This window comes from Stigmatopora argus, chromosome 18 (genome assembly GCF_051989625.1).
Source record: "Stigmatopora argus isolate UIUO_Sarg chromosome 18, RoL_Sarg_1.0, whole genome shotgun sequence".
Lineage (NCBI taxonomy): Eukaryota > Metazoa > Chordata > Actinopteri > Syngnathiformes > Syngnathidae > Stigmatopora > Stigmatopora argus.
The window spans coordinates 7,888,956-7,900,316 of NC_135404.1; the positions used below are offsets into that span (position 1 = coordinate 7,888,956).

The 11,361-nt window shown below is 39.6% G+C and overlaps 4 protein-coding genes across 15 annotated transcripts in view; 3 read left to right on the top strand and 1 right to left on the bottom strand.

Moving 5' to 3' along the window:
- Positions 1-453: 453 nt before the first annotated feature.
- On the top strand, positions 454-1,825 carry LOC144093134 (ornithine aminotransferase, mitochondrial-like). Its single transcript, XM_077626450.1, has 3 exons — positions 454-666; positions 1,194-1,418; positions 1,710-1,825. Exons 1-3 carry the CDS (start codon positions 465-467, stop codon positions 1,823-1,825), a joined length of 543 nt encoding a protein of 180 aa, XP_077482576.1. The 5' UTR covers positions 454-464.
- A 610-nt stretch (positions 1,826-2,435) lies between these two features.
- On the top strand, positions 2,436-4,736 carry LOC144092730 (ornithine aminotransferase, mitochondrial-like). Of its 2 annotated transcripts, XM_077625790.1 has the most exons (6): positions 2,436-2,498; positions 2,562-2,684; positions 2,762-2,890; positions 2,958-3,071; positions 3,762-3,906; positions 3,965-4,736. In XM_077625790.1, exons 1-6 carry the CDS (start codon positions 2,451-2,453, stop codon positions 4,123-4,125), a joined length of 720 nt encoding a protein of 239 aa, XP_077481916.1. In that variant the 5' UTR covers positions 2,436-2,450; the 3' UTR covers positions 4,126-4,736. The 2 variants fall into 2 exon arrangements, with proteins under 2 accessions (XP_077481916.1, XP_077481915.1); XM_077625789.1 differs by having other exon boundaries at positions 3,762-4,721.
- A 1,704-nt stretch (positions 4,737-6,440) lies between these two features.
- On the top strand, positions 6,441-8,027 carry LOC144092731 (carbohydrate sulfotransferase 15-like). The gene is made up of 2 exons (XM_077625791.1): positions 6,441-6,642; positions 7,630-8,027. Exons 1-2 carry the CDS (start codon positions 6,612-6,614, stop codon positions 7,821-7,823), a joined length of 225 nt encoding a protein of 74 aa, XP_077481917.1. The 5' UTR covers positions 6,441-6,611; the 3' UTR covers positions 7,824-8,027.
- A 180-nt stretch (positions 8,028-8,207) lies between these two features.
- The window catches only part of LOC144092724 (voltage-gated delayed rectifier potassium channel KCNH4-like), a 25,341-nt gene continuing 22,187 nt past the window's right edge, over positions 8,208-11,361 (bottom strand). For 8 of the 11 annotated variants that reach the window (XM_077625779.1, XM_077625780.1, XM_077625776.1 and 5 more), the window contains 5 exons: positions 10,320-11,361; positions 9,435-9,531; positions 9,266-9,373; positions 8,535-8,630; positions 8,208-8,285 (listed from right to left, as the gene is read on the bottom strand). The exon at positions 10,320-11,361 is cut by the window's right edge and continues 260 nt beyond it. In XM_077625779.1, coding sequence (XP_077481905.1) covers positions 11,163-11,361 — 199 coding nt within the window. In that variant the 3' untranslated portion in view covers positions 8,208-8,285; positions 8,535-8,630; positions 9,266-9,373; positions 9,435-9,531; positions 10,320-11,162. The remainder of the gene's footprint in view (positions 8,286-8,534; positions 8,631-9,265; positions 9,374-9,434; positions 9,532-10,319) is intronic. The other 3 variants (XM_077625774.1, XM_077625773.1, XM_077625782.1) reach the window with 3 other exon arrangements.

Genomic DNA, 11,361 nt, shown 5'->3' on the forward strand with positions numbered 1-11,361 from the left:
TTTTAAATATTTTTTTCTGACTTTACTCATGGATTAATAAAATTTTGAACATTAAAAAAGTTATAAAGTCCAAATTTGTGATCATGAAACTTTTGTCCATACAAACGGAAGTTTTAACCTTATAAAACTGTGTTACATTGCCTTACTTAAACTCTTAGCTTACTAAAAACCTTTGATGTTACACAAGAGTTGCCCTGGGGGATAAAATCTTACTTTTTGGCAAATGAATACCGCCGCGATAGCAATTTTGACACTTGTGGTCTTTTGTTTACTTCATAAAAGAAAATCATTGTTCAACTGACTGGATGGATGCGCTATTGTTTAAAGTCAGGAATTACTTTTTTTTGGCTTCAATAGCTTTTAAGATCAGCCTTTTTTTTTTTAACAATCGGACTAGTTTGCAGAACAACAACCTGACTGCTAACTTTGTCTGCTCTTGCTCCTTTAGAACCAATCATACAAAGATGAAGTCAATGATTTTCCAGCTCACTCAGAGCCTTAGGAGCGCGACACCCCTCGGCGCGTTCCGCGGCGTCCACTCGGTGGCGCGTCCCGCCCCCACTCGCAATGCGGAACAACCGCTTTCCTCCGAGGAGATCTATGCCCGTGAGGAAAAGTATTTACACAACTGTCGCCCCTTGCCCGTGGCGCTGGAGAGGGGAGAGGGTAAGCTAACACAACGACGACGACGTAAAATGTTTCCAGACCATCCAAGTGAACGTTCGTGTCCACGTTGGTCATCGGCCTGCAAAACAACACTAAAACCAATTGAAACCATTTTTAAGCAAGCTTATTGGACAGAAAGCCAAAAATGCACCATCACTGTCAGATATTTAAAAAAACACAAACTGGAACAATACAGTTAAATATGCCGATGCCACCTAAGTTTACAAAATCTTCCAACAAAAAGCTCCTCCTCCACTACAAGATTTTGTACAAAAAAAATTCCAACACATCAACAAGGCCTGGCTCTAGAGGTGACTGTGTAGTTCCCATTAAAAAGAGTGCATTCATCCAAAACACCTTCTCTGTCTGCACATACCTGGAACTCAATACCAATTAACATACGTGAACTCCTGTCCCTGAAACACTTCGCCTATCATCTTAAAGCCTGTTCATTAACAGGAATATAAATATGTTCATTAATGTGTGCTGTCCCTTATTAAATAAATCAAACTCAAACATTCCCACAGGAATCTACGTGTGGGACGTTGAAGGCAGCCGCTACTACGACTTTCTGAGCGCATGCACCGCCGTCAACCAGGGCCACTGCCACCCCAAGATCGTGGCAGCCCTCACCGCCCAAGCGTCCAAGCTGACGCTGACCTCCCGAGCTTTCTACAACGACATGCTGGGCACTTATGCGGAGTTCATCACCACCTTGTTCGGCTACGACAGGGTCTTGCCCATGAACACCGGTAAGCGAAAATGAGAGCGTGAGCCTTAGGAGCATCTAAAGCAGGGGTGTCAAACCGGTCCTCAAAGGGCCGCAGTTGGTGCAGGTTTTCATTCCAACTCAACAAGAGGATACCTTTTGCAAGTGTAATCAGTTAATTAAAGTCAGTTGCTACTTATTTTAGAAGACACCTGATTGGTTAAAATGTCGGCACTGGATCGGTTGGAACAAAGACCAGGACCCACTGCTGCCCTCGGCGGAATCGATTTGACACCCCCGATCTAAAGGGATACTGACGGCAGTCTCGTCCAAGGTGTGGAAGGCGGAGAGGCGGCGTGCAAGTTGGCTCGGAAGTGGGCTTACAACGTGAAGGGGGTACCAAAGAATAAAGCCAAGATCATCTTTGCTAGTGAGTCAAACTTGCCGTAGCCAATGGAAAACGGTTGGTAAAAAGATTTAGCATTTTACACAAACAAAGTATCATTAAAGTACCTCGACAACTACTGCTGAGCGATATGGAAGACATCTTCACCTTATGCGTTATTTCACATGTGTCAAAGTGGCGGCCCGGGGGCCAAATCTGGCCCGCCGCATCATTTTGTGTGGCCCGGGAAAGTAAATCATGAGTGCTGACTTTCTGTTTTAGGATCAAATTAAAATGAAGAGTATAGATGTATATTAAATTGCCTGATTTTCCCCCTTTTAAATCATTAATTGTAATTTTTAATCAATTTTTCTGTGTTTCAGTTCAAAAATCATTTTGTAAAATCTAAAAATATATTTAAAAAAAAGATCAAATAATCATTGTATTAGATCTATAAAAAAACTGAATTTTAGGGCTTTTAATCCATTTATAAAAAAAAATCTAAATATTATATCTAAAATGGTCCGGTCCACGTGAAATCAAGTTGACGTTAAAATTGGTCAATATTGAGACTGAGTAACAAACGTTGTTGTATGTCATTTTGTACCAGATGGCAACTACTGGGGCCGCACTTTGGCAGCCATATCCAGCTCTACGGATCCTGGCGGCTACGAAGGGTTCGGCCCCTTCATGCCTGGCTTTGAGCTGGTCCCGTTTAACGACATTCCACCACTTGAGGTGTGCTTTTAGACTCCATCACCAACAAAAACGGAATTATTAATGTTTTGACTGGTATTTCAGAAAGCCCTCCAGGATCCGCACGTGGCAGCTTTCATGGTGGAGCCCATCCAGGGCGATGCTGGCGTGCTGGTGCCTGAGAACGGCTACCTAACGCAAATCAGAGAGTTGTGTACGCGCCACAACGTGAGTACGCGCTTAAGTCGCGATGCCCGTCGAGCTCCTTCGTATATGGATTTGCTTGCGTGCAAAATTGTATTCAGGTGTTGTGGATTGCTGACGAGGTGCAAACGGGTCTAGCAAGGACTGGGCGACGTCTGGCGGTGGACCACGAGGAAGCACGCCCAGATATTGTCGTCTTGGGAAAATCGCTCTCAGGAGGAGTTTACCCCGTACGCTCCCATGAAAACTAATTTTGTTTTGGGGTTTTGCAATGTGTAACTGTTACATGTATGTCAGGTGTCTGCCGTGTTGTGTGACAATGAAGTCATGTTGACTATTAAGCCGGGGGAGTATGGGTCCACCTATGGAGGGAACCCCATGGCTTGTAAGGTGGCCATCGCTGCTCTTCAGGTGGGTGAAAAAATGTACTGTACGTTTACATTTTGTAATTGATCTGAACTTATTAGCTGGCATTGACATTGGTGATAAAAATATAAATGTTGTTGGAATTCAATGATTGTAATCTGGATGTCAATTTTTTTGTCATTGGCATGAAAAAGTTCAAATCAATTGGATTGGATTGGATATCTTTATTCATCCCGTATTCGGGAAATTTCATTGTGACAGTAGCATGAGGGTGAGAATGAAAGTCTAATGATTACTTTTTTTTGGTTCAATTTACCATTAGATTATTCGTAAAATTTTGAAATTTAAATTAACAATGCTTTGTGAATTACATTTAAAAAGGCAAGTGGGGTGAAAAAAAACCTTATAAATAGGGATCAATTATTATTATTATTTTTCCATAATACTACTATTAAAAGTTTTGTTTCTATTAACATCAGCTGTGATATACTGGACATTAAATATGACTTGACATTCATATTTCATTAGTTTTCCGTGGCCAAATTAGCTATTCAATTTGTCAAATCTCACACCAATTTAAAATGTGTTGCAATTTTGTTTTAATAAGGGAAAGAGCTTTTCATATAAAGAAAATGTCAAACCGAATTTACAGTGAAAATCACTGACACACAGTATTGTGTGTACGGCGTCATTAATAAGCTTAGCAGCTCTGCCTAAAAACGATGCCCCTTACAGGTAATGGAGGAAGAGAAGCTGGCAGAAAACGCCGAACGCATGGGCCAACTTTTGCGCTCGGAGCTGAGGAAATTGCCCGCCGACATTGTGATGACAGTGCGGGGCAAGGGCCTGCTCAACGCCATCGTCATCAAAGAAACCAAAGGTTTGGCACAATCTGCCCACTTTTGTTCCAAATGCCCATGGATTTTGCCTCCGTTTAGATTACGACGTGTGGAAGGTAAGCCTGCGCTTGCGCGACAACGGTCTGCTGGTCAAGCCCACCCATGGCGACTTCATCCGCCTGGCGCCACCCCTCATCATCAACGAGTCTCAGCTAAGAGAGTGCATCGACATTATCCACAAAACCATCTTGTCCTTTTAAAAAGTATTCCGCTCTTTGGTTTTGGTTGAAAGGGGCTCCTTCCTATTCAATTAGGACTTTTACGCAGACATTCTTTTTGTACAGTGGTACCTCGACATACGAGCACCCCAACATACTAGCAATTCGAGATACTGGTAAAATTAAATAATAATAATTATCTCTAGATACGAGACAAATTTCGAGATACGAGAAAGCCAGGTGGCCGAGACATGAGAGACTGTTTATGATCTTTTTTGCCACATCTCTATCGTGTATAACAGATATCTACGAGCACTGGGCGGAGCGTTGCATCTTTTTCAGTGTTTTTTTCCCGTCACAGCGCGAATGGCGGATCGATCGCTAATACGAGGAGTATATATTACTTCTCGTTGACAAGTGGTCTTGCGTTATCTTATTTCGAGGACATTTGTGTGCATCATTTTCAGAATATTTTGAAGGGAAGACAAAAGTAAGCAGCCCATGGATAGTGAAAGTCAGGGTGGAGGCGGGGCAAATACAGCCAACCCGGGAGAAGAAAGGTATCAAACTTAAATACAAAGTTAGAATTAAGTTTAGTGTAAGGTTATATTAAATTTCTTTTTGAGTGTGTCTGCATCGTAATCCAAGTTCATTTAAATTTGTTCATGTTATGAAACGAGCGTGTTGCCGTGAAAAAAGATCAACCCCCCCGCCACCCCACCCCCCTCTGTCCGTCTCTCTCTCTTTCCCTCTTTTGAAACCCGTATAATTTTAGTACTATTAATTTTTTTGGGGTAATATTAAACCACTAGTTATGTGTTACTTTGTTAATAGATGGTGAATTAGAAGAAATAAAACATTTTTTCCAATCCAATATCCTGTTTTAGCTGGGATAAGCGCCAGCACCGGGCACAAAAAGATAAATATGAATGTCAAATGTTACCACTTTTATGTAGTTGTATGTAACTACTGTTTCTGTCCTTCTAATGGAAGTACTGATGTTCCAGCATATTGTCTAGTCAAAGACTAGTTTTTGTTACATGAAGGAAAATGTGAAATTCTTCTAATAAAGTATTGCAGCCATTTGTGCTGTGAATTCTTATATTTGTTGCCATTGCTTAAAGTTGGTGCAGTAACCAATACAAATGTGGCTCTATTCTGTGCGACCTGACTTTAACATAACAGGTGCATTCAATACTGGGAAAACATTATTTCACTATTACATAAATGTCCTGTCCATGGTAAATTATTTAAAGAAATGTGTCATGCTGCCTTTTCTTAAAAACATTCCTCGAAACAACTCATGTTGACAGTCTCACAAAATCCACACAGTGGCCTTTTTAGTAACATTCAAAATGTTTACGTACTTCCTAAAATGACATTTCACAGCTATTGCAATTAACCATCAATATGATTAATTATTGTTATTATTATTAATTCTTATAATTAATAATTGTTAATCAATTAACGCATCACCTGGCATTGACATCGACATGACTCAATACCAACTTTCCAAGTTGAAATGGATTTGATATCTACAACTATCAATGGAAGTAAATGAGCTGAGGCCAAAAAGCAATAAAACAATCCGAAAGGTATAAAGATAAACATTTCCTATATTTAAACTTATATTTATGAAACTGAAAAAAAATTCTAGTTTATTTATTTATTTATTTTTCAACATGTCATGTTGACAACAGACGCGCTGTTTCAGTGACTAGCTCCATCTAGTTTTAAAGTTGAAAAGTACAATGGAGGCTCAATTTAAGCTTCTGCAGGCCATATTCAATATTTTCATTATTTCCTGTAGGCTGGAGTTTGGATACGTGTCTAGTGTTTTTTTTTAACGAATTTTACAATAGTATACGTATAACTAGTTGATTCTGTAATATGTACTTGTCTTATTGGGGTGGGAGGCTTGCACAGGACAAAAGATGATATTATGTAGATTAGTTAACATTTTTAGCCACCTGGGGGGAGATCTCAGGGTCTCATCGCTTTCTTATACATATTTATATGATATATTATTGCCTTCAAAACATTCAAAAACATTGGAAAATATAATCAGCCGTTTGATAAGAGCAAAGACGTTATAAAAATATTCATATTTTACAATATTTCTTATAATAACATTTTCATGAATGAAAAGTACATGTTAGAAAATGTAAATAAAACAATGTTTGATCAAACTTTTTAAAAAAGTAAACATTGAAATTACTTGTTTTGTTTCAAAACTTGCATTGGAATTAGTATTATCATTACCATGTATCTATATTATAGACGTATTAATACCTGGCTGCCATTGACAGCAATGGACGTCCAATCAATTTTGCCCACCGTCAATGGCAGTCAGTCGGTTAAAAGGTAAAAAAAATTCTCCCAACTAACCTTGTCACCTTATTTGTGGGCAGGTACAACTGCAGGTGGGCCTCTACGTGGTCTATTTGCTGGACTGGCTGAGCGTGTTCGGGAGGGAGCAGATTCTCGTCCTGCGGTTAGAAGACCATGCCTTCAACCGAAAGTTCACTATGCACACTGTCTTCCACTTCCTTGGCCTGGGTGAGACCCGAACGTGCTTAATTAGACAAAAAAATGTCAATTGGATTTTTCTGAAGCATAAATGACCCCAACATGATTAGTGTAACACTGCCGTCTAGCGGCCACATTTTGTATTGCATTTTTTTCTCCAAAAGTTTCGGTGCATTCAAGGTATTACTTGTTTAATGGGCGAAAAGATTTATTACTGATTTGAATAAAAACGTGAGCATGTGTAATCAGAGACGACAGGCTCGGCTTAGTGTTGAGAATGTCAATCATATATTGGTACTTGATGCTATTTCGGTGAGCATGTTTCTTCTGTCAACCAACACAAATGGACATGTTTTGAACCTCCGAACCAGAAATTAATTCTGAAGACAGCGTGTTTGAGTGTTTCAGTCTGCAGCGGAATGGTATTTTATCACATCAGACATAAATGATCAACAGATTAGACGAATAAGCAATACCTGCTATTGATAGTGCTATTGAATAGCAGTAGTCATCATTCACAGACAATCAATGTCGATCGCACGTTAAACTGCGAATTTCCATCTTTAGGATTATGTCTACAACGGCGAATGAAATCAGCACATAATACAACAATGATTCGATGTACTGAATTATATTTAGAAAAGCATAAATATGAACTTACAGCTATTGTTGTGAAGACTTCATGGCTGAGTTAATGAGATGCAGCTGATAGGGCGTGGCGTGAGAGAGACAGGTGATACTGTCTGAGTAACAAGCATTAACTAGCAGGAACAAACATTTTTAAATAAAAAAATCTAATTTTTAGTAGTTTAAACAACATTGCCATGTTGATTAGTGCATTGTGGAATCTAGGGAATGTGCATATTACAAGCACTGTGGTGTTGGTTATTGCTAAAATGGAAATATTTCATGTATTTAGAAGAAAATCATTTAAATGAATGGAGGTTTTTTAAGAAAAAAAACTAAGACAAATATTTCTTAAACAGAAGTCAATTGTCCCCATTTGTATGTTTTCAGCACTGCTAAGCCAGCAAATGGAGGCGGAACTCAACAAAAGCCCCGCCTCCAACAGCAGGAGGCCAGCGGACAAGAACCTGGGCCCCATGCCGCCCGCCACCAAACATGTTCTACGCCACGTTTACGCTCCCTTCATTCGGAAGCTGGCGCAAGTCTTGCGCAATGACTCTTTCCTGTGGGATGCTGACCCTTGACCTTTGACCTTGATAGTGATTCCCCAGCTAAAAAGCCAAAAAGGCTTGTGATTGCCTTCAGCCGCCACAAGAAATGAGCAAAGTACTTTTTCCTGACTAAACCAAGTTTTCAACACACCAAAGCAGTGGTTTTATTTCAAACAGTTATTTGGTTAACTGGTTAACTGTGTAAATCCTGGAGCTCAGTAATCAGTGAGGACACCATCATCATCAAGTGCCCATTTTATCTTTTTAATCTAAATTATTTGCTATGAAAGTATAGTGGGAATGAATCAAAGATGGCGGATAGCACAAGTGTGTGTTCGTGTGTGTGTGTGTCTGTGTGTGGAAGAGACTTTACTAACTGAATATGTGCACAGTATAAAAGCCAAAAACAACAAAAACTTGCAGTCCCTTTTCTTCTATTTATTGGATTGTGATTCCATGGTCAACCACTAGACTGACGTTGATATCTGACAACATCTGAAAGACAAAAAACAGTCAGGTTTGTGAAAAGAATTTTCAGTCGATCATCAAAAAAAGCTGTTATTTCATTAGTGCATTAATCATGCCAGCCTAGTTGGAAGGCAATGGCCGTATGAATAAAACTCTTACTACAAAGGGACTGTGACAAAAACAAGTTGGACACACCTGCCTTAGACAGTTGCTTACTGTTTTGGATATTTATCCATTGAGGTCAAAGCCATATGACATTTATGAAGAGGAAATTACCTTATTATCTGTTGCACAAGTTAGTGTGGCAGCAAGAAGATCTGGCAGTGCTGATGCAACGAGTATTTGTACTGCAGCCTTTAAATTTGACGTCACCTGTGTGCAGAACCATGTACACAAACAACAAAGAAAGCAGACTGTTACAAATATCAAGTGGTATTTTTTTTTACCAAGAGGGCAAACAAAAGCACATTTCAGTGGAGAAAATTGCATTTTTTGACATGCACTACAGTATAGGATTACAAGGGTAAATTCAAATTCATTTCAGAAAACAAGTTTAATCTGGTGGCTCGGTGGAGAAGTGGTTAGCGGGACTGGCGGGGCGGCCTCACAGTTCTGGGATCGAGGCTTTCTCACAGTGTGGAGTTTGTGTGGGTTTTCTCTGGGTACTCCAGTTTCTTCCCAACATGCTTGGAAGGCTGGTTGAACACTTTAATTTGCCGCAAGAGACCATGAATGATTGTACGTCTCATCGTGCCCTGGCTGAGATAGGCTCCAGCACCCCCCATGGCCCTTTTTGTCAGAAAATGAAAGAATGAAGTCTTATCCTCTCAGGATACATTTTTTTTTTCAGGAACAAGCCATTTTAAAGATAATAAAACTTGACTCAGAAAGAAATGTAAGTCCAAAAATGAAGTTGTCTATTTTAGACAGAAAAAACAAAAACAAAATATTTTTCAAGCACAGAAAAGTCATTTTCTATCGTAACAACCTTTCACTGAACTACTCACGGGAAAATTCCTTGTAAAATGTGGCACAGACAGTATCGCCACCGATGCAGGCCTCTGACGAACGCATACATACGCGTTCTCCTCCGCAGACACATTCCAGGGCCTCACCTAGACAAAGAAATATAATTTACAAACACGTTGCGGTATGACCACAAAACGGCGCACTCACCCTGGCACGCGAGCAAAAAGACGAGAAAAAGAACCAGGATGGTCTTCATGTTGAGTCAGTGAAATTTCTCCTCTGTGTGGCCTCTTTATTCCACTTTCTATCCACAAGAAATCCTTACTTAAATGCAAAGTCCAATTTAATAATAATTAACTTTGCATGTTTTGGTTGTATTTGTTTACTTAGTAAATAGCAACAAAATACTGCTATCTGCAATAGGTCATATACTTTGAGGACAGTGTGTTTTTATATTGAAACTTGGACAAGCACCTAGTACTAAGTCAAAGTCTTGTTTTATTTGTCCTTCAAGGTAAGCGCTTCAACATGGCTTCGTGTTATATACTATTTTATACGTTGCATAAGTTAGTGGTGTAGCAAGAAGCTGTGGAGATGCTAGGATTGTTCAGCAGTTGGCATTTATACAATGCGGGTAGAAAATATACACAAGTTGGAATTTTTGAAGAGTGTACTTTAATGAGAGTATTAGTTCAGTTGCAGGAGATTCATTTCAACTTTAGCAGATGATTGTGCATTTTTAGAGACGTAGTAAAATTTTCTGAGAATTGATTGTTTTAAAAAATTTGATATTGGCAGTGCAAATGTCAGCTATTACCAGCTTCTTTTTTTTTTAATCATGCAATTTTCTTTTTTTCAGGAAATAATAATAGTTGTATTTTTACCAGAATCAAGGAAAATTTAACTTAGTTATTTTTTTGCATATTGTAGCAGTATTAATTCTATACTTATACTAATTCTTAGAATATATTTGTATATATGCAGTATGTATACGACATATATTGTATAGTTCAGTTCAGTTCCATGTGCTACCAATAACCTAACGTATATTTTGGACATCTGAAAATATAAAAGGGAACAAACTATACTCACGTGAACCAACGTGAAAGATAATGCACAGGCATTGTCAGAACCAGTGCAGATTTCTCTGGATCTCACACAAGGACACAGTCCACCACAGTGACACTCCAGAGCTTCACCTAGACAAAATATATTGCATATTTCACCAACAGATATCAGCTAAAAATGAGGCATAACAGAACTCACTTACCCTGGCTGACGATACAAAAGACGAGTAGAGCAACATGGACGGTCTTCATGTTGTTCGAGTGGCAATTTAACTCTTTTGTGTGGAATGTTCATATTTTTGTTGCATTGTGTTTTTAATGATTCTCAGCCAAACTGTCATTGTTTCAGTGAAAAATGCAGGAAAAAGCCATGTAAAAGACAGTGGGACATTTACTTTATAATTTATTCTTTAAAAAAAGAGGCATCCATATGTCATTTAAAGGGAACTTGTCTTTTCCAGTGTTGTTGCTGATTACCTGCCATTGCCAGCGACAGACGTCCAATCTATTTTGACTGGGAGAAGCTGGGGATCATTTGCCGCCAGCTTCTCCCAGTCAAAATATATTAGACGTCTATAACTCCCGATGACAGATGATGAATTGTGAATAAACTCTCACCTCAGAAACTTTAACTTCCAATGGAAATGGATCATTTGCTGCCAACCCCTCTTGCTCAACATGGATTGGACATCTATCACTGTCAATGACAGTCGAGAAGTTATGAATAAACTCTCACCTCAGAAAGATTCACTTCCCTTGAAAATGATAGTTTGCTGCCAGCCTCCCCCATTCAAAATGGATTAGATGTCTATCAATGTCAATGGGACACAGTAGGGGTTTGTGGGAAATACTGCTCTTTGTTTCTTTTTTAATCCGTAAAGTCCGGACACCACGACTGCTCGCTGCTCTGCGTCTGCACGCCGACGCTGGACCGAGACGTGCTCTCGCTGTCCATCAGGCACTCCGATGCTAACGGGGACGGAGAAACGGGGATTAAAGACGGGTGCGAGTCTCGGGTTAAACGCCGCACCTCTTCGTGCCACGTTCGGGTCGGGCCGAGGAGAGGG

Excerpts from the sequence above, each read along its gene's own strand:
- LOC144093134 (XM_077626450.1), top strand. The coding sequence starts at position 465 with ATGAAGTCAATGATTTTCCAGCTCACTCAGAGCCTTAGGAGCGCGACA. Across the intron at positions 667-1,193 it reads GGCGCTGGAGAGGGGAGAGG|GAATCTACGTGTGGGACGTT; the intron begins GTAAGCTAACAC and ends ACATTCCCACAG. Across the intron at positions 1,419-1,709 it reads GGTCTTGCCCATGAACACCG|GTGTGGAAGGCGGAGAGGCG; the intron begins GTAAGCGAAAAT and ends GTCTCGTCCAAG.
- LOC144092730 (XM_077625789.1), top strand. The coding sequence starts at position 2,451 with ATGCCTGGCTTTGAGCTGGTCCCGTTTAACGACATTCCACCACTTGAG. Across the intron at positions 2,499-2,561 it reads ACGACATTCCACCACTTGAG|AAAGCCCTCCAGGATCCGCA; the intron begins GTGTGCTTTTAG and ends CTGGTATTTCAG. Across the intron at positions 2,685-2,761 it reads AGTTGTGTACGCGCCACAAC|GTGTTGTGGATTGCTGACGA; the intron begins GTGAGTACGCGC and ends AATTGTATTCAG.
- LOC144092731 (XM_077625791.1), top strand. The coding sequence starts at position 6,612 with ATGCACACTGTCTTCCACTTCCTTGGCCTGG. Across the intron at positions 6,643-7,629 it reads CTTCCACTTCCTTGGCCTGG|CACTGCTAAGCCAGCAAATG; the intron begins GTGAGACCCGAA and ends GTATGTTTTCAG.